Source organism: Amphiura filiformis, chromosome 13 (assembly GCF_039555335.1).
Source record: "Amphiura filiformis chromosome 13, Afil_fr2py, whole genome shotgun sequence".
Classification (NCBI taxonomy): Eukaryota; Metazoa; Echinodermata; class Ophiuroidea; order Amphilepidida; family Amphiuridae; genus Amphiura; species Amphiura filiformis.
The window spans coordinates 11,342,616-11,364,664 of record NC_092640.1 but is presented as its reverse complement, the minus strand read 5'-3'; the positions used below and the strand labels follow the sequence as shown (position 1 = coordinate 11,364,664).

Here is a 22,049-nt window from a genome sequence, read left to right as displayed (position 1 = left end):
TCTGATGTGCCTCTCTCTTCCGAGTGTACAATGGGTACATGCGTGACAAGAAGGGGTGTGTGTGGGGGTGTGTGTTTGCGGGGGGAGGTAATATATGTATGTTTCTATCATCTAGTCTTACCACTTGAATGTACTTCCTGATTGGCTAGTATCAGATAATGCAAGTTACATTAGGCAACAAAAAAACAACACCTATAGAGGCCGTCAGCGTGACGTCATATGCCGCCATCTTATGGGTACACGCTGCGATGGTTGTTCAATCTGCATGCGTGAACAACAAAATCGCCGCAAGATGGCGAAAGGCTGACTGCCTCTATTCCAGGTGAAAATTGACTTAAGGTAAGTTGCTCAGGGTTTTTACATTTTTGCAAACATATTTTGAAAATTATCTGAATATTTTTTCTTAAAAACTGTTCAGTCAAAGTTAACACCCTTAAGCCAATAACAGCTGTTTCTAATTTCGTATCAGGTTAATGTATTTTAAATCCCAAAAGCGTGAAGTCTAGGTTGGTTGGGCCTGTAGAATGTATTTTTGTCTCGTCGCTTTACCACATATTTGTTACCTGCTTGATGTTTAATTGACCTACAAAGCTTGAAATTATTAAAAGGATGTATAATTGTTTTTTAGAAATACACGACTTACTACCATGAAATGTAAAGTCACAAGTTGGTGATTACAAGACGTCCTGGCTGCTGCGTTTGTGTTCTTTGTTTCACATGCACATGCACATGTTCAAGCCAATAGTATGTCTGTATGTTCTTTGTGAATGGGGGCACGAAGGACATACTACTTGTTTTGTACAGGTGTGCGGCAAACAAAAGAATAACTCGGCAGTCAGGATGTCTGGAAACTACCAACAAGCAACTTGAAGTTTATTTTGTGGTAGCAGTTCACATGAGCAGTTAAAACGGTTCAGTGATCCCTTTAAATTAAATCATAATAGCTGATGCATGACATTATGCAACTTAATTTAAATATTTGCCAAAATTCGGCTCATTTTCCATAGAAAATCAAATATCCCGGTTAAAGACTTGTAATTTTTCCATTTTTTGTAATACTGATTTTGTGTAAATGTATCAGGAGATTCCTGTCCTACAGATACATCTATTTTATGGCATGTTGCCCATGGGGATTGACGCTAAGTCAGGTACTACGTGAGCAAACTAAAAAATAGCGCAAGCGTACACAAAAGAAACTTCACACGATGTCGCCAGGTCTGAACGCTGTACTAGCATCAGCTGAATTGGAGTACGCTTAGAGGGCACAGGCATGGAAAATTCCAATCTGTGTATTTATTAATCTGTGCATCTATTACTGACCCTCCATTTTTCAATACATTCAGTTCACAGAAAATTGGTCACAAGAGAATACTACTCTTCACCAATGCTGACGACCCTCACGCTGGCAACATAGCATTCCAAAGACAGGCAAAACAAAAGGCTAAAGATCTATCGGAGATTGGCATAGACATTGAGCTTATGCACATGACACGACCTGGCAAGCAGTTTGACCTCACCAAGTTCTATCAGGTAGGTAATTTACGACTGACTAAGCTGGTGGTGGCTTGAGTTGGGGTTATGTGACCTTTCATGCAGACAACCTATGTTTTTGAAAACAGGCAAGATAAAATCTACAAAATCTTGTTTTTAAAAACAAGATCTTGTATGATTAAAGGTTAAAACTTTTGATTCAAACACAAGAAAGTTACTCCTACCTCTCAGAATTTGCAGATGGTTACTACATCTTTCATTAGCGAGACTTTATTACATTTTAAGTCAGGTTCGAACTTCCAGGACTCTACATGCCCAGGAGTCTATGAGACTGTGATCAAGTCTAAGGTCAAAAAGGTCACGACCTCATGATCAACATCGCAGTCTAAGTCTTGCTGATGAAAGATGGAGTAACCATCTGAAAATTCTGAGAGGAAGGAATAACTTTCTTGTAATTCATTCAATATGCCAACACAGATGAACTTTTATAAACAACAAGATCTTGTAGTTCTTAAAGTGTGTAGTTCTAAAGGTGTTATAGTTTTAAAACTTCTTAATTTTCATGAGTAAATCAACTCATCTACAGCTATAGTGTAGATATTTAGCATGGGTGGGCCTGACCAGGCATTACATTGATCAGAACTGGCTGCAAGGTCTATGTCATTCACTGTATATGCCCCACTGCTTTAACTCAAAACGTGGAATCTGAATGTTTTGGTGGGATTTCAACTTTCTTTATACATGTACAGGGTAGCTCCTTCAGTAGATCCCTCCATATATGGTAAAAAAATGGTAGCAAATATCATATAGAAAATTGGACCACCCACATCTAATACTAGTGTTTTTATTAATGCCAGAAAAAAAATGTAGATCCCTTCCAAGGGTTAGGGTTGGTAGGAATGCCTTTAATTAGCTTAATAAATAGCTCAAATAGGTGTGAATGGGGATATTTCTCTACTGTATACCACTTTATTCATATTTAAAAAAATTAGGGTTGGTATTCTTTTGTACAGTAAAACAAAAAAACAACTTTTTTGCAGATTGGGGCCGGTTGCTTGAGGACAATAAAATAATTTATTTTTTTGACCTAAAATATAATGACACCTGAATGAAGTGTGAATTTACAAGAAAATGTTGTGTTTCATTTGCAGGACATTATCCACACTGCCGATGATGAGGAACTTGATGTTTTACCAGATCCTGCTGAGAAATTTGAGGAACTCTTGAACCGTGTAAGAGCCAAAGATCACAAGAAACGTACCATGGGCAAGATTCAGTTCTCTCTGGGCAAGGACTTGAGTCTGGGTGTTGCCATGTAAGTAGGGTTGGTTTGTTATATTGTTTTAGTATTTACATTTAGTTCCACACACTCTATATATATAAGGTATAAGGTGAGGTTTGGGGGTAATACGGATTATATGTAGTTGAGGAGTCTGCATCAGATGAGGGCGATTACTAGATGATGTAAACTGTATCACCCCCTAAACCGAATCTAATATGGATTTTATCATACCATATTCTTCGGAGTGACATGCAATCTCTTGGTTTCTAATTCAGCTATAGTTTACCTTCTGTTTGTTTCACCATGCTCACAGCTATGGGCTATTCCAGTTGAAATCCTTACACACCCTTTGGAAGACATGACCTTAGTCTTCCACACAAGGAGTGTGAATTTGAATTTTAAAGGCTTCAAGGTGTGGGAACCCTGAATCTGCTTTATTTTTTCTTATATAAATTATATTTGATCACAATTCTTCTTTCTTAATCACATGACTTTATTCTTATGGCAAACATGCCTATGTTATTGTTGCAGTTATTCACTTGTCCGTACACAAACTAAGCCATATCCAGTGAAACTGTATAAGAAGACCAATGAGCCACTGAAAAGCAAGACCAAGATGTTTTGTGAGGTAAGCATTAGGAATTTTATTGAAGGGGAGTGGGTTGGCACCGGGGGCACATCAAAAATGTTGGTGGGTACATGTATGCTCCACCGTAATTTTGAAGTGGTGGGTCTTTGGGAGCTGACTGCGTGCCTCTAAAAGAGGGTCTTTTGGAGCTGTGAACAAGTAAAATAGGGACTTTTGGAGCTGCGAACAGTCCAAATTAAGGGTCTATCTTGGCTTTCTGGTTGAAAATCGCCTGAAAAAACCTTTCAGAGCTGAAATTATCAAAATCAAGGGTCTTTCGGAGCTCTATTTTGGTCAAATATAGGGGTCTTTCGGAGCTGTGAAATCCAAAAAGGGGGGTCTTTCCAGGGGATCATACCTGTATGGTCATTTGTGTTGAGTGCCCCTTCGGGGTTGGCAGGGCTATATTTTTTCAGTTTTAGCCAATTAAGTTTTATCCATTTAACTGAAGTGTAATTCTTAATACATTGATCCGATAGGAAATGTGTCACTGAAATAGACATTAAAAAGTATATGAAAATAAATTGCAGAGTTCACAAGCTGGCTATCCAAGAATGTTATCATGTTATGGATCACATATAATATGAAAGTTTGTTTGTTTGTTTGTTTTATTTCTTCTTTTGCCTGGGTTACTCATTCAGTGGATGTTTTAAGGTATCCTCTGTTCTTCCATGAGGCCCAGGGGTCACATAAAAATATACATTTAAATACATCAAAATAATGAAACAAAATATTTAAATACATAGGATACATAAATATATAAGCATACACATTCATAAATTTAAAATGGGGAAACTAACCCATATTTTACATATTATAAAATACATATTATAAAATACATAACCAACACAGCGTATCAAATTTAACTGCAAATTGTTTTTATCAAATATAAAATTAAGAATTAAGAATTTTTTCAAGAAAGAAATTTCAGATTTCAGGTTTCCATTATACTCCATAAAAGACATGTTTTGGAAACTAAATAATTTACACAGTTTAAGATTTGTGACACAATAGAATTTACATAACAAGAAATTTCATCATTTAGTATTTGAATTAAAGCATATTTCTCAAATTATAAAACAATCGATACAGTAAGAAATTTCATCAGCATTTCAATAATATATACACATTTGAAAACTAAAATTTTGATTGCAACATTGGCCAAATACAAGCCTAAGGCCATGTTCACACAATTTTTTAAAAGGTTTGGAACTTAAAAGTTAATGAGTTTAACTTGATTGTCTATGTACACTGTACAGCTGAACATGTATGCCAGTGGGCTTGATCACAGGGGTAGCGCCAGAACTAAACACTCCAGTGTCCGCAGGGACCCCCGAACTTGCAGCAAATTAAAAAGTAGGGGTCCGGAGTAGAGTTTGGTGAGTCCGAGTTGCACAAATGCAGCATAAATAGTATGTCTGCAATAGCACTAGATTGAAAAACTGAGGGTCTGCAGGGACCCCTGAACTTGCAGAAAATTTAAAAACAGGGGGTCCGAACTCTATTTTGGTGGGTCCGGGACCCCAAAAAGCAACTTAGCGCTACCTTTGCTTGATCATAGTCCTTTCCCCTCAGCGATCGGTAGAAACTTAGCATGTGCCTGTTGCAATTCACGAGGAAGATGTGGACTAATTCCAAATTTCTGCGAAGAATTCTTCAAGATTCCCGGCTTTGCCAGGAATTGATCCCTCGCTTTCATGTGAACAAACTTTCCTATGATGGGATTTGGTCTATCACTGGACTTTCTTGTGGGTAGGCGAAAGAACCTTTGCTTGATCATAGTCCTTTCCCTCAGCGATCGGTAGAAACTTAGCATGTGCCTGTTGCAATTCACGAGGAAGATGTGGACTAATTCCAAATTTCATGAAGAATTCTTCAAGATTCCCGGCTTTGCCAGGAATTGATCCCTCGCTTTCATGTGAACAAACTTTCCTATGATGGGATTTGGTCTATCACTGGACTTTCTTGTGGGTAGGCGAAAGAAATGTTTTCAACTTCTTCATGCTTCAGGTGATCTTTGAGAAAGGTGCGCAACACTGACTTGGAATCTTCACCTCTCCTTTCTTCTATACCATAGAACAGTAAATTTGACTTCTTACTGTCAAGTTCAGCATTGATTCTTGATTTTTTTTTTAACTCATCTATTTCTGATCTCGAAGTTCTGGGACAGTTTCATCCCTGAGAACACTAACTTCATTGTCAAGGTGATTGACACTCAGGGTGAGATCATGCATTTACCTCATTTATATGAGGAGAACTCGGATTGCAGGACATCCAGCTGATTGCTATCTTTAGCAAAGTTTATTTTGTTTTCTTCCTTCATTGAAACTAAACAGCGCATACAATTTATCCATAGTGAAATATAGCAAAAGAGTACAATGCACGGTCATTGAGTCACAGAGCGTGGGGGGGGGGGGGAGATTGAATGGATGATAAGTGGTGTGTGTGGTGATACCAACGGTGTATACAGCACAGTATTTAGTCCACTCGTAAATCTAATTCTATAAATAATATCAGACAAATAATCATATGTCCGTAAATCAAGCTCTTGAATGTCTTGGAATCTTATCCTCCATGCAGTTCAGGTCTGATACGAAAATAAAGTCATGTACCCAGCACCTCGAGTGGAGCAACCAGGAGCAAATCTACACCCGTGGTATGTTGTTCGGCGTCATCTTGAATATACTAAAGGGGGATATCCCAATGCAAATGAAACAGTTCCTGATAATTTCAGCCTTGGTGCAGATATCATTCCAAGTCAACTTGAAGTTCTTGACAAAGCTAGCTTTGTTGATAAATCTGCCATGATTTGAGCGAGCATACCGTTCACAGACCTTATCCCATCTAGCCTTGAGCGACTTAAAATATGAAATGTCCAGTGGTTGCAAAACATGTGTAGTATTATGAGGAAGGCAAATAACTGCTATATTTGTGTTCTACCTCCATTTCCAACATGTGTATGATTTGATTTGATTTGAATTTATTCAGCATATCATCATACAGTCAGTAAACATATTGCACAGAACATACAAAAACACAATTCTTATGAAATATAAATTGAAAACATATAAAATATTGACATGATAATATGCCAAGGATGTCCCCTAAAGGCAGAGACCTATTCCAATGGGGTCCTTAAAAATACACAATTAACAATTCAAAATAAAATATGTATACAACTGTTTAAAACATGAAACACCTAGATTACAATATTTAAAACTATATATCCATAAAAGGTTAATTTTGACATCTTTTTAAACACTGATTTTGTATTGCACAATTTTACATCATCAGGAAGTTTCCAATTATGAATTGCATTGTAAAAAAAATGAAGCAGAATCTGCTGTTTTGATTTTTGGAACTTGAAAGTTAAAATTGCTGCCCCTAGTGTTATAACGATGAAGAATAGATAATTTGACAAAGTTTTATTTCATATAGCTTGGGCAAACATGAAAAATATTCAAAACATGGTTCAAACGGAGCTGCTCAGCCCTTGTCCTGATATTTGAAATGCCTAAATTCTGAAAGTCAGCTTTGTTAATATGATCCACATGATCTTTGCATGGTTTCATGGATTTTATGGCCATATAACAACAAAACAACCTTCTCTTCTGTTGAGCTTCTCACATTTTGGTCTACATATGGGATAAAACACATTTCAAACCTCTTCTCGAAGATTGCTGAGTTGATCCATCCCGACTTGCTGAACTGCACATTCCAACCATCTGGTGCGCCTTCTCCCAGCCTCTTGTTTTCCTTTGTAGATAACCATTGATGGCATCATTTCCCCGCTTGTTGTCCCACATGCCAAATGGTATTATTGGGTTTATTGCCAGAATGAAGTGAGACTGACCATAGGCTACGTGTTGACTTGTCAGCTACAATCTTTTGGGGTGAAATCTAATGGAACACCACATTCATCGCAATTAAAGATGGTCCCGGCCTGCGAGATGTGCCGTCATGGGTGACAATCATCGGCTCTATAACATCTTAAAATAAGCCAAAACTGACTGATTTGTCATTTTGGCACGGGACTTGGAAAGCTTTTCAGGCAAACGGAAGTTCAACTCTTTGTGGCATTTCATAAACTGATAATACCAGTCTTTACCTGCAATACCATTTGTGAGCCATGTTGTTGCTAATTTTGTCCAAAGATTCCTTAAGCTTACCAAGGTAATCATGGTCAGTTTTAAGGGGCCGGTAAAAGCATCCAATCAATATTGGTTTTGATCCAGCGACTTCCATCTGGATCCAAACAATTTCACTTCTGGTGTCCAGGTCTAATCTGTATGCACAGATTATATCCCTTTTGATGGCAATTAGAGGCCGCAAGCCTGGCCACTGAATATGGTGATGAATAGCGCTCTGCAGACAATGTCAATTCTTCTAGGAGTAGTGGAAATAGAGCTAATCCAGTGCTGCTGAATGCACTGATCAGGGAGATAAACAGCACCAACTTGGGTATGCTGGTACATGTAGGTAATACCACTAGAACGAGAAAAGACAACAATTATTTGGCAACAGATCAAAACCTGCCCTATATGCCCAACTGGCGTGGCGCCAGTCTATCTTTCCTAAACACTGTATATGAGCTGGGGAAAATCTCACCGCTGTTTACCAAGCTGTCCGTCCAAGTCTTTGTAACCATAATAAGGTCTAGGTCTGGGTCCTCCATTTCCAGACTTGCGTTTAGCTCAGCTGTTTTACCTCTCAAGCCCTGTAGATTGATTACCAAGGCCATAAGTGGGCGGGTGATATGCGTACTATATATAGTATGTTTTGATTCTAAAGCAGAACCCTGATTAAGTTGACAATCACCTGCTTGTGTTATTAACAAACTCATATACAACATCAATTTTATTGACTGGTTATGTAAAAATGATTTAACTACATGACTCTTTAATATAGATATACATATGCATACATATTGGATAATATTTATATTGAAAGTCAGAATAGTACTGGATTCTCATGTGTCAACTTGGTATTATTGGCGTTATAAAACAGGGCACTTTCAACTACTAGTACATAGTCCCCTTGTTTATATCATGTTTATTTAGCTTGAATCCATTAGTTAATATCCAGGCTAAATGAGTATCTGTAGAAATACTTGTCTGAGTTCCGACTCATCCAGTATTTCGTTCTTGTAAAGTAGACTAGCCCCCATTTAAAGTTCTAGTACTTTTCCCCCTTCATCTTTTTCTGCTTCTGGGTTTTCTTCCTCAACCTGAGCTGGCAGTTCTGCATCTGGATGCACATGAAATTATACTGGAAAAGATAAAGGAAAGGCAATTAAGAAGACTAGCTGCCATTAAAAGTTCCAGTACTTTTTCCCCGTTCATCTTCTTCTGCTTCTGGGTTTTCTTCCTCATCCTGAGCTGGCAGTTCTGCATCTGGATGCACATGAAATTATACTGGACAGGATAAAGAAAAATATTTCAGACAATTAAGAAGACTAGCCGCTATTAAAAGTTCCAGTACTTTTCCCTGTCCACCTTCTTCTCTGAGTTTGTACTTATCTAGAATTTCATTCTTGTAAAGAAGACTAGCCCCCATTTAAAGTTCTAGTACTTTTCCCCCTTCATCTTTTTCTGCTTTTGGGTTTTCTTCCTCAACCTGAGCTGGCAGTTCTGCATCTGGATGCACATGAAATTATACTGGAAAAGATAAAGGAAAGGCAATTAAGAAGACTAGCCGCCATTAAAAGTTCCAGTACTTTTTCCTCGTTCATCTTTTTCTGCTTCTGGGTTTTCTTCCTCATCCTGAGCTGGCAGTTCTGCATCTGGATGCACATGAAATTATACTGGACAGGATAACGAAAAATATTTCAGACAATTAAGAAGACTAGCCGCTATTAAAAGTTCCTTCTTCTCTGAGTTTGTACTTATCTAGAATTTCATTCTTGTAAAGAAGACTAGCCCCCATTTAAAGTTCTAGTACTTTTTCCCCGTTCATCTTCTTCTGCTTCTGGGTTTTCTTCCTCATCCTGAGCTGGCAGTTCTGCGTCTGGATGCATGTGAAATTATACTGGACAGGATAACGAAAAATATTTCAGACAATTAAGAAGACTAGCCGTTATTAAAAGTTCCAGTACTTTTTCCTGTCCACCTTCTTCTCTGAGTTTGTACTCATCTAGAGACTCATCTTTTCTTGTAAAGAAGACTAGCCGCCATTAAAAGTTCTAAAACTTTTTCCCCGTTCATCTTCTTCTGCTTCTGGGTTTTCTTCCTCACCCTGAGCTGGCAGTTCTGCATCTGGATGCACATGAAATTATACTTGAAAGGATAAAGAAAAAACAATTAAAGGGGCATTTTGTGATCCACAGCCTCATCCCCCACTTTTCTCAAAAAAAGTTGAGATTTTTATATCACTGGAAACCTCTGGCTACATAATGTTTATGTACAAAATATTTCTTGCAGATTAATTCGTTTAGCCAAGATATCGTGAAATTTGAATTTCGGAGAAATTACAACGTATTGTCTATGGAGCAGTGTAATACACATAATCATGCATAACTCGCATAAGCATAATATCGGAATCAACTGAAATTTTGGGAATATGCTTTTTCGTGGATATGTACTGAAAAAGCGTCATAAAAAGAGGATGCTAGGATCACGAAATACTCCTTTAAGACATTTGACAAGTTGTCACTGTATATATACTTTTATTCAAACACACAATTTTGATTTTATACAAAACTGAACACTTGAATGTCTGGTATATACTCCAGGGTTGCTGAAGATCTGCACTTTATGAGTGAAATGTCATAGGTAGATCCATGTTTGTTGGTAAAAAACAAACACACCTACACACACACAAAGAGAATTTGCCACCCAAAGTCTAAACTTAAGGGTTGAATTATGTTGACACTACCTGTATGGATCACATCACTTTTGCACAGTATCTAAAATAATAGGGATTAATTGATTATTCAAAAACTATTTCTAGGACACTGGAGAGCTTCTGATGCCGTCTGATATCAAGAAATTCCAATCCTATGGAGGCAGTGACATTATCTTTGAGCAGGAAGAAGTAAAAGAAGTCAAGAAGTTTGGTGACCCAGGTTAGTATATGAGTAGATTGTATTCCAAGTTTCTTAATGGAATCACCAAAGGATTTTGTTATAATTATAATAATACAATAATTGTGTGTGTGTCTATGACATGTGTTTTTGTTGGGGTGTGCTTGTTTGTGTCAGGGTGTGCATACATGTATGGGGTGTGGGGGGGGGGGGGGCGGGGGGGGCATGACATGTGTTTTCCTAAAATATTTTTTCCCCAAACAAGGATATTCTCATATTTTGTTGTTATCACACAAAGAAAGAAAGTACTGCCATAAGGAATATTATTAGTTATTAGGTTCAGCGTCGGTATGGTACTAGACTTCTCCGTAGTCCACTTGCCCATTTTGCATACTCTGGCTATTACGTTTAAACATAAAACTCCGATTTATATTGATTTGTCATTTGTGTGCAACTGATAGATTTTCACATCTGTATCTGATCTTTTCAGTCACCGCCTCCCTCTGTTTGTTAGCTTCCCAAGTGGACTACTGACTTTGCCTTGCGGTTAAGATTTTTAACACGGGACTCTATGGAGAGTTAGGCCAATTTCTGGCCTAACTTAAAATTGGGCATGATGTAATGCATCTTTATGGATCTGCCTTGTGATTGGTCGCCCATATCTCGCTATGGTTTAAATCTGCCGGGCCCGCGTCATTACAATTAACTACATCGTATACACATAGTATCTGTGGTACTTGCGGCGCTTTTGTGTTGACGCGAAAGTTAATCTCTCATCAAACATCAAGCGCGTCTTGTACTATAGCATGCAGCTGCATGCTTAGTACTTGTGGTTAATGGACTGATAAACAAGTATGCTTGACAGTGTGTTTTTAGAGAGCAAAGTCCAGGGGGTAAAGTTCTGCTTAAAATTCAAAGTCCATAGACGGATTTTCGGGTTCGCTATCAATAAACTGGTAGATTCCAAAATCAGAATTGTTCAGTATTAAAGTGAGCCATTATAATTATGCAAGATAATGTTGCATTCAATTACTTTTATTGTCACTAATCATCTGATATTTTTTTAACTCTTTATGACCATTTTACTATTGAATACTTTAATTTTTATAAACATCAGTATAATTTTGAGTTCAACGAAATGGGTTCATACATATTTTTAATAAAATTCGTCTATGGCATAGTCTAGTATGGTACGGGAAATTATCGTGCGCGAAGTGTCATACTGGGTGAAGCCTACAACAAAGTATCACTCACAACACTCTATATGCTTGTCTACAAGCATATAGAGTGTTTTTGATGAAATATAAATTAAGGAGGCACACAGGATCACTAATTAGCCATTATTATTCACCTCATAACTCGAAAACTATTTATGTAAAGTATATAAAAGTATACATTTTTGAACGGAAATGAGCTCATAAATCCATTTAAAATGTCAGTTTTGGGTCAAAAAGTACAATTTTCGAGAAAATCACAAAAAACGGGGTTTTTGACCAACAATTTTAGGTCCGCCATAAAAAAATTATTTGAAAATCAAAAACTGTAAAACATGAATTTTTATTAATTTAGACAAATAAATCTAGAAAGTGTTTTTTTATTTTGTCGAAATTTTGCTTATTTTTAATATATAGGCAAAAAATCAGTAAAATAGTGTGACCAGTGTTAAAATTTTTGAATCATGGGTGATAAAAAAGTTCTAGGCTCTAATTTAAAAAACGAAAAAACACTATCTAGATTTTGGCCATATCTAAGCGTTTGACTTAAAAACTTACCTCAGTGATGCTTCATTTAGACGCTATGGCGGACCAAAAATGGTTAAAAGTGGTCAAAAGTGAACTTCCCGAAAATCGCGATTTAGAAAAATACAGCGGATTTTAGGTCCATTTTTGAAGATTATTCCATAAATATATAATCCGGTGACTTGTGACGTTTGGTCAAGTTAGAAAATGAGAAGGGGCGTCCAACTGCAGCAGATTGGCATTTTTGGTGATTTAGAAGGTAAAATATACAATAAGACAAAATTATCCATGCACATTCGGCAGATGTTTTATCCACATGGTTTAGCCATTTTATTTACTGCAGTCTTGTTTCCATGGTGCAGCAAAGCTTCCGGCAAGGTCGGCGTCGTCGGCGTCGGCGTTTGAGGAGCGACAGGGCAGCGGACAGACAGACAGGTTCTGTGAATAAGTTGCACAGTGCATGGTCGTGTTGCCATGAACGAAACCATGATTATTTAGCACAATTTTGTCCTGTTCGGTATAAAAAAAAAGATCATGCTCTGTATTAAAGTGTGCGGACATCAGAATATTAAAATTAGCATAGAATAACTGACAAGCAATTATTTTAGCAGATAATCAGAAAGTTTTATGAAATGAAGAATAAATTGAGACATAAATCATGATAATTGCGATTTCTGTTTTGTACTAATTTTCATAATTTTGCTTTAAAAATGCAATGTTTTTAATTTATCGGTTTTGGAGATTTTTCTTTTTCTTTTCTTTTTTTTTTCTTTTTGTTTTTCTTTTTTTTTTTTTTGGTGTTGACAAATATTGCATTTTTATGTTCATTGTCCTTTTCTGAACCGCAAACATGATGTTGTTACTACTCGTTTTCTTTTTCTTTTTAGTTGGTGCTTGAGAGGCACCACAGCGGCCCGTCCGCGCCAAAGGTAGGCATTTTAACGACCGTTAGGCCTATAGCTAGGCCTACACCACAGGAATACCAAGTAAAATTTTAAAAGATTCTGATGTGTCGCACTACTCAATATTCCGTTTTTGTTATCATATTTTATTTTTAACTTTTTACGTAATATCAAACACGTACAAAAGTCATAGGCATATTATAGGCCTAAAGTCACAATAAAGTTGTAAAATATTTTGTACCGCATAAAAAGTGAATAAAATACAACAACAACAAAAGTGTGTCTGTTGTTGTTTTCAATCAAATAAACGTGTAAAAAGTGGGGTTAAAGTTGTAATATGTCTTGAATAAATTTCTTGTAAAAGCGGACAAAAAAAAGTAGGCCTATATATGTTAAGCGGGCAAAACACGGAGAGGTCACAAGAAAACTGAAAAACACGGAAATTTATATAGCCTAACAAAACCGAATTTCAAAAGTAGAAAACGGAACATGACTTTAAATTAGATTGTGGTTTATGCAGTAGGCCTACCGTATATAGGCACCATTCTATAAACACTGCATGAAAACATTCACGAAAAATGCTTTAAAGCAGTTTACCTTTTAAAGTATGCAGAAAACATTATAAAGCGTGAAAGTTGAAAGCCAGACAAACATTGCAAATAAAAAGGCATTCGCCAAAACATGCATAAAAAGTGTTGTAAAACCAAAAGCTTTTATCGCAATCATGGTATATGGTAGACCTAATAGGCCTACTAATGGAAATGTAGTTAAAATGGGTTATGAAAAATCTTAAATTCGTGTTTTAATAACACTTTGAAACATTATTCAGGGCCTTAGGTATCCTATACCGGTAGTAACTACTTACCTATTTTTATGGTCTTCAAAATTAAAAGCGAGACTGAACGACCGCAGAGGCTCCCGAACCAGGCTGGGACTGCATAAAATATAAGCTAATATATAATAGGCCTATATATTCTGTCCAACTACACCAACTTGGTAAATCAAATAATAACAATGAAATGAATGAATGAATGAATGAATGAATGAATGAATGAATGAAATAAAACAAATTTTTAAACATAAAATAATAAGCCTATTGATATACGGGCTAAGTCTAGCCTACTAGCAAAATATTTAGGGCCTACGTTTTCTATCATATCTACCAGATTGCGTCATCATTACAGGGCTAAATCTTACGGGTAACTACTTCTTACAGATAAATTTCATCTTTTCAAGTTCAGAATGAAACTTGAAAAACAAAACAAAAACAAACAAAAAATTCACTATTGTGTTCATATAAAAAAAAACCTATAATTTATACCACTATATCAGCACTTTTTGGCGAAATTTATCGAGTAGGCCTACTGATTCTGGGACGGGGACGGTGGTGGTCTGTCGGCCCGCAGTTTTGCAATGCAATGGTGCAAGCTTTACCTACCTTGGAAGAGATCAATACGATAAAATACGGTAGTGATCATGATTGGCGACTCAGCGCCTCAATCAGTAATCACCTCGCCCATCCAGTTTACCATGTGTGCGTGTCTTTGCTAGCTGTATGCCGCCATGTCTGGCGTTACGCCGAGAAACGCGATTTATTGGAAAACAATGATTTATTTGCTTTTGCATTTTGACTAATTTTTAATGAAAAAGGGTCTTTAAAATAGCTTTTCTTATGGTTCAAATTTTAAGATTTCTTTAAAATCTATTGATGACAAGATAAAATACGGTTTGAAGATGACATTAGTGATGAAAACTCAATTTTGGCCATGTAACACTTCAGTGATCCTGTGTGCATCCTTAACAGGAAACAAATATGCCAATACAATAGATTGGTCTTGCAATAGTAATTATTTGTATATGTGTGTATCTGTAATTTATTTGCTCAAACTCCATAAATTTATAATTTTGTCGATGGATGGCGCCTGGATTAATTTAGCTTTCATCAAAAGCGATATGCTTGTAGACAAGGCTTTATGGTAGTTGTACTATTTCCTGCTGTTATGGCAACAACCTAATTATCTTGCTGTACACACTGCTTAACGCAGAGATGACACGCGCCACATACACGCTGTATCAGTTGTGGCTTGTGTGTAACATTTCTGAAAATAGTGGTTCGTTGTGTAAGTATTTAGTAAAAAACTCTATGTATGAGGCATAGAAAACAAATATTGACTGCTCTTAGTTGGTGAATGGTCAAAACGATTGCTCCTCATTATCACAAAATCGTACTATTTTCCCTCAGCTTTGCTGGAGGAAAATAGTACGGTTTTGATATCACTCGGAGCAATAGTTTTGACCATTTGGATGATCCACTTCTTGGGCAGTCAATATTTGTATAATATACCCCTCCAAATGGCAAGTCATTGTTATGGATTACTTTCATTGATAGGCTTATTACTGATGGGTTTCAAACCACGCTCATTTCTGAAGCGATACTACCATGTGCGTCCATGTCAGTTCCTGTTTCCAGAGGAGACTGTTGTTCAAGGAAGTACTACCCTGTTTTCTGCGTTGCTACAAAGGTGTTTAGCAAAAGATGTGGTCGCTATCTGTCGTTATATACCTAGGAAGAACACACCGCCCAAATTTGTGGCTCTCATGCCTCAGGTAAGCTGGCCAGTAGAATGAGCTATTCCAGTTGAAATCCATACACCCCCTATGGAAGACATGACCTTAATCTTCCACACGGGGAGTGTAGATTTCAAATGGAGGTATCCACCCCATTCTGCTAACCCTATTTGAAATTCACATGCCTTGTGTGGAAGATTAAGGTCATGTCTTTGATAGTGGGTGTGTGGAATTCGACTGGAATGTCCCAATTTACTGACAGAGCACAGTGTTTGAGAGATTACAGTTTGCATCTAATAATTCCTTTGAAAATCATTCTGCCCTGTTCTGGTTTCAAAAGAATTGCAAGGCATATGCCATATTGGCAAATGTTTCATATTAAATGTACAAGACATCACCTGGTTGGTCTGGAGTGAGCATAAACTAGTAATAATTATACAGACCTTTTAAGCCACTGCAAAGTCCCAGTATCACTGGTTAATTAAGGCTAATCATTCCAAGGAGTGCGACATACAAAACTGCCCCGAATATACCTTCCGCGTATCCGCTCTATGCAAGGCTAGGGTGATTTGTTAGACATACAGCATATCAAATAAACAGCCCTCATAAACATGTAAGAATTGCAGGCATACAAAGCACTGGGACTTTGCCTGTTGGTGAATGAATGGTTTGTATCTCTTTATACCATTTTTCATGATAATGTGCGGTGATGTTAGTGTGCTTTTCATTGGGCACAGTTTCAAATCACTAGCATTCGCTCAAAACACTGGCATAGGCATGCATGCGGTTAAAGACGTCACATAGATTCACGCGTGAAATGGCTGCCTCAACACATTGACATCAGAAGTCAAAAGAAAATTGCAAAATATATCCTGGAACCATTTTTACTTTTACATCCAAGATCATACCTGCGAAACTGATGTTTTATCACATGAACTTGGAGTATTTGCAAATGATAGCTAAGCGATGTGGCTTTCACATAACACAGGATGATTGATAAAAACACATTTTAAAATATCACATTTGCTGGGATCTGCTTTTTATGGGACACCCTGTATTACCAGTTTGAATCCACTCTTCATATTCTTATATTCTTACCGCAGGAAGAAGAATTAGATGAACACAATGTACAGATAACACCTCCTGGGTTCCATGTTGTCTTCTTACCATTCAGTGATGATATGAGGAAACTCAAGTTTGCTGAGGATCAGCCAAAAGGTAAAATGGGTTGATCAATGAGGAATAATAATGTAGTGTGATTTAGGGCTTCCTTAATTGCAGTATGTACATGCAGACTTTACATCAGTGAATTGTTTCATCAAGTTTGTAATTGAAAACTCTGTGTGTGTAAAACTCTAAGTAAAATCAATTATGGTTTAAAAAAACCAAAATTAAGTTTGCTCAAGAGTTTTGATATTTCATTGGAGGGTTTCATCCCATGTATGTGACTCTATCTAAGGTCTTGCAGCACATCAAGCAGGAGACAAAAAGCAAGCCAGAGACAAAAAGCTAATCAATAGAAGCAAACCCATTTGGAGCACAATGCATTGGAGCAAGAGTAAACTGAGTCAGGAAACCATGCGGGTGTCGACTGCAGACGACAAGTTTCAAAATTTTTTAAACAATTTCAAAAATTTCAGAATTGTAAATTTTCATGACCATATTTAGAATCAGCCTGTAAAATGCATTAAAATGAGTACAAACAAGCCTAGTATTGGTTCAGTGGTTCTTGAGATAGCTCTTGATATTTTGAGAAAATATCTCAAACCTTTTTTATGTTGAAGCCTATGGCTAGCACACAGAGCATTAAGCTTCCTGTGAGTTTTTTTTTACCATCCTGACCACCCTTTGTGGCAGTGACATATTAAGGCCAGTGTAATGGGAGAGAACATGGACCTTTTCGAGCATCATTATTTCTGAATTGTATGTCAAAAGTATATAAAACTATACATTTTTGGAAAGGAAATGAGTCAAGGAATCCCATGGTGACGTCAGATTTGTTCAAAAATCTCGAGTTTTTGAAAAAATCACAAAAATTTACTTTTTTACCCCAATTTTTTTGTGACAACTTAGAAAAAAATCTGTTCGGAGTAAAAAAATTCAGTTAGCTTTTCATAAAGAAGAGACATGAACTTAGGGAAGGTTTTTTTAAATTTTTTTGAAATTCGTCTCTTTTTTTGAAATATTGAAAAAAACATGTGAAAAAAGCAATTTTGTCGCTCTTTTAAGCTAAAAATTGCACAGAATGGTGTATATTTTTGTTTAAAACAAATATTTTGAAAAAATGAGAAAACCTTCCCTAGGCTTTGATGTACTCTAAACGATAGTGCAAAAAGTTTACCTTTTGCTTGCATATTTTTCGAGTTATCTTGTCACAAAAATCGTGCAATATTGTCAAAAGTGAACTCTGAGAAATCGATGTTTTAGTAAAAAAATGTCAAAATTATGCACAAAACGTCCTTATATTTTAAAACAGTAAGACTTTCACGCTTGTAAAAGCTGTATCTGGTGCATGGTCTAAATATGCATCTTTTTGCACCAATAAATCTATAATGTCTGCTTTCAGTTGGCCAAAGTTCAAAATAATTAAAAAATCTAAGTGGCATTTTGACAAATCTATAATGTCTGCTTTCAGTGGGCCAATGTTCAAAATAATTAAAAAATCTAAGTGGCATTTTGACTGCAAATTTTTGTTTTGTTTACACCACATTTGCTGGCGTGAACAACAAACCGAATCTTGCGGCTAGACTGCGTTGGACATACTGCAAGAGAGTAATCAAAATATTTCGCATTCGCGCATTTCTGACTCATTATTTCCGCCAATTTACTAAGCTGTCTTGAGCCATGTGACTTTTTAGAGTTGAAAAGAGTGAAACAAATCAAGCAAAAATACGAGTAAATATTAGCAAGTTGTATTTTATCAGTTTCAAGTGAAAGAATACATCTTAGTGTTGATAAATATCAAGAAATCTCAAATTCGGGTGTGAACGAATGTGTCTTCCATTACTCTGGCCTTAACACAGTGTTTAATTTGCTTTCATACATTCATTCCTTCAGCAACAACTGAACAGATTGATGGAGCCAAAGATGTCATAAAAAAGTTACAATTCAAGTTCAGCAGTGAAAACTTTGAGAACCCTGTACTACAGACACACTATCGTAACCTGGAAGCATTGGCACTGGATAGAGATGCACCTGATGAAGTGGTTGACTATACAGGTATGCTATGTTTTGTTTGCATTTTGTGTGTAATGCAGTTTGTTACACACACTCAGATTGCGCTATACAGGGATGTGAGAGTTCCTCTTTTCAGCTGATTTCCTCGTTTCTGGTTGACAAAATTTACGCGTTTTCTTTTATATTCAGCCCATATTTGGCGTTTTTACCCTGATTTTACACTGTTTTTCAGCGTTTTTAGTATCTTTCCTCTTTTTTGGTCTGTGGTCTCTCACACCCCTGGCTATAAGTAATGTCATACATTGGGCAGCCAAAACATTGTCTGGTTCGTATACCTCACTGAACATACCTCACTGTAAAATCTGTAGGCCTATAAAATGTACTTTATAACTTGATTTGATTTGATTTACCTATGTACAAATGATTGTAAATAGTTTTGATTGTAATTATTGTAATATAGGCCTACATAAGTTTGATTTTGTGTGCGTGTGGGGGTGGGTATGTATGTGTGATATGGGTGTGGGAGAGTAAGGGTGAGAGGGATGAGGGCGGGGGTGTGTGCGTGAGTGGGTTGTGTATCTTTTATACGTTGTACATTATTTTATATTTATATTGTTTTTTATGAGTTATTGTTGTTGTTGTTTTCAATGTATTTTTTGTCTTTTATATGAACGCACCGTCAATTTAGGCGTGTGCCGCTGATCCAAAAGCGTCCGTTCAAATAAATAAATAAAATAAAAATAATATATACCGTGCAAATATGATCCCTTTCAGGAACATTTTTGCCTTTCCCCGTTGCAATTGGCAACTGACCCCTGATGTACTTCTTCATGGAAGTTTCCATAGTGCATGTTCGCATTTTCAAGAAGCTGCTGAAATGCCATCTGTTCCAACAACCCTACATTGTATCAGATTTAACTTTATGGGTTTGCCTTTCAGCGCCTTTAAACAATTGACTTTTTGAATATTGGCGCTTTATAAATTGTTGTTGTTGTTGTTGTTGTTGTTGTAGAACAACCAGAAGATAATCAAAATCCTGTTCTCAGAAGACTGTTGCAGTGGATCTACAAAATAAAAGTTAATTTTTCTACAAGTTGATTTTTAGAATGGGTATTTTAACCTTGAATGTCTGTTTTATTGTTTGACAGCCCCAGACCATGATATGATCAATGGGCGTGCAGGAGCCAAGATTGAAGCTTTCAAAGAGTTGGTGTTTCCTGATGGTTATGTGCCGGGAGCTAAGCCTCCTGCTAAGAGAAAGGTAAGCGGACTCAATGGGTCAAGATTGAAGCCTTCAAAGAGTTAGTGTTTCCTGATGGTTATGTGCCGGGAGCTAAGCCTCCTGCTAAGAGAAAGGTAAGCTGACTCAATGGGTCAAGATTGAAGCCTTCAAAGAGTTAGTGTTTCCTGATGGTTATGTGCCGGGAGCTAAGCCTCCTGCTAAGAGAAAGGTAAGCGGACTCAATGGGTCAAGATTGAAGCCTTCAAAGAGTTAGTGTTTCCTGATGGTTATGTGCCAGGAGCTAAGCCTTCTGCTAAGAGAAAGGTAAGCTGACTCAATGGGCCAAGATTGAAGCTTTCAAAGAGTTGGTGTTTCCTGATGGTTATGTGCCAGGAGCTAAGCCTCCTGCTAAGAGAAAGGTAAGCGGACTCAATGGGTCAAGATTGAAGCCTTCAAAGAGTTAGTGTTTCCTGATGGTTATGTGCCGGAGCTAAGCCTCCTGCTAAGAGAAAGGTAAGCTGACTCAATGGGTCAAGATTGAAGCCTTCAAAGAGTTAGTGTTTCCTGATGGTTATGTGCCGGAGCTAAGCCTCCTGCTAAGAGAAAGGTAAGCTGACTCAATGGGTCAAGATTGAAGCCTTCAAAGAGTTAGTGTTTCCTGATGGTTATGTGCCAGGAGCTAAGCCTTCTGCTAAGAGAAAGGTAAGCTGACTCAATGGGTCAAGATTGAAGCCTTCAAAGAGTTAGTGTTTCCTGATGGTTATGTGCCAGGAGCTAAGCCTTCTGCTAAGAGAAAGGTAAGCTGACTCAATGGGTCAAGATTGAAGCCTTCAAAGAGTTAGTGTTTCCTGATGGTTATGTGCCTGGAGCTAAGCCTCCTGCTAAGAGAAAGGTAAGCTGACTCAATGGGCCAAGATTGAAGCTTTCAAAGAGTTGGTGTTTCCTGATGGTTATGTGCCGGGAGCTAAGCCTCCTGCTAAGAGAAAGGTAAGCTGACTCAATGGGTCAAGATTGAAGCCTTCAAAGAGTTAGTGTTTCCTGATGGTTATGTGCCAGGAGCTAAGCCTCCTGCTAAGAGAAAGGTAAGCGGACTCAATGGGTCAAGATTGAAGCCTTCAAAGAGTTAGTGTTTCCTGATGGTTATGTGCCGGGAGCTAAGCCTCCTGCTAAGAGAAAGGTAAGCGGACTTAATGGGTCAAGATTGAAGCCTTCAAAGAGTTAGTGTTTCCTGATGGTTATGTGCCGGGAGCTAAGCCTCCTGCTAAGAGAAAGGAAAGCTGACTCAATGGGTCAAGATTGAAGCCTTCAAAGAGTTAGTGTTTCCTGATGGTTATGTGCCGGGAGCTAAGCCTCCTGCTAAGAGAAAGGTAAGCTGACTCAATGGGTCAAGATTGAAGCCTTCAAAGAGTTAGTGTTTCCTGATGGTTATGTGCCGGGAGCTAAGCCTCCTGCTAAGAGAAAGGTAAGCTGACTCAATGGGTCAAGATTGAAGCCTTCAAAGAGTTAGTGTTTCCTGATGGTTATGTGCCGGGAGCTAAGCCTCCTGCTAAGAGAAAGGTAAGCTGACTCAATGGGTCAAGATTGAAGCCTTCAAAGAGTTAGTGTTTCCTGATGGTTATGTGCGGGAGCTAAGCCTCCTGCTAAGAGAAAGGTAAGCTGACTCAATGGGTCAAGATTGAAGCCTTCAAAGAGTTAGTGTTTCCTGATGGTTATGTGCCGGGAGCTAAGCCTCCTGCTAAGAGAAAGGTAAGCTGACTCAATGGGTCAAGATTGAAGCCTTCAAAGAGTTAGTGTTTCCTGATGGTTATGTGCCGGGAGCTAAGCCTCCTGCTAAGAGAAAGGTAAGCGGACTTAATGGGTCAAGATTGAAGCCTTCAAAGAGTTAGTGTTTCCTGATGGTTATGTGCCGGGAGCTAAGCCTCCTGCTAAGAGAAAGGTAAGCTGACTCAATGGGTCAAGATTGAAGCCTTCAAAGAGTTAGTGTTTCCTGATGGTTATGTGCCGGGAGCTAAGCCTCCT

The 22,049-nt window shown here is 37.6% G+C and overlaps 1 protein-coding gene across 1 annotated transcript in view; it reads left to right on the top strand.

The window, feature by feature from the left end:
- Positions 1-22,049, top strand: part of LOC140168010 (X-ray repair cross-complementing protein 5-like) — a 58,213-nt gene that overhangs the window by 20,674 nt on the left and 15,490 nt on the right. The window contains exons 6-13 of the mRNA XM_072191319.1: positions 1,344-1,530; positions 2,643-2,806; positions 3,305-3,401; positions 10,350-10,464; positions 15,453-15,670; positions 16,735-16,849; positions 18,689-18,850; positions 19,957-20,069. Of these exons, the coding sequence (XP_072047420.1) occupies positions 1,344-1,530; positions 2,643-2,806; positions 3,305-3,401; positions 10,350-10,464; positions 15,453-15,670; positions 16,735-16,849; positions 18,689-18,850; positions 19,957-20,069 (1,171 nt within the window). The remainder of the gene's footprint in view (positions 1-1,343; positions 1,531-2,642; positions 2,807-3,304; positions 3,402-10,349; positions 10,465-15,452; positions 15,671-16,734; positions 16,850-18,688; positions 18,851-19,956; positions 20,070-22,049) is intronic.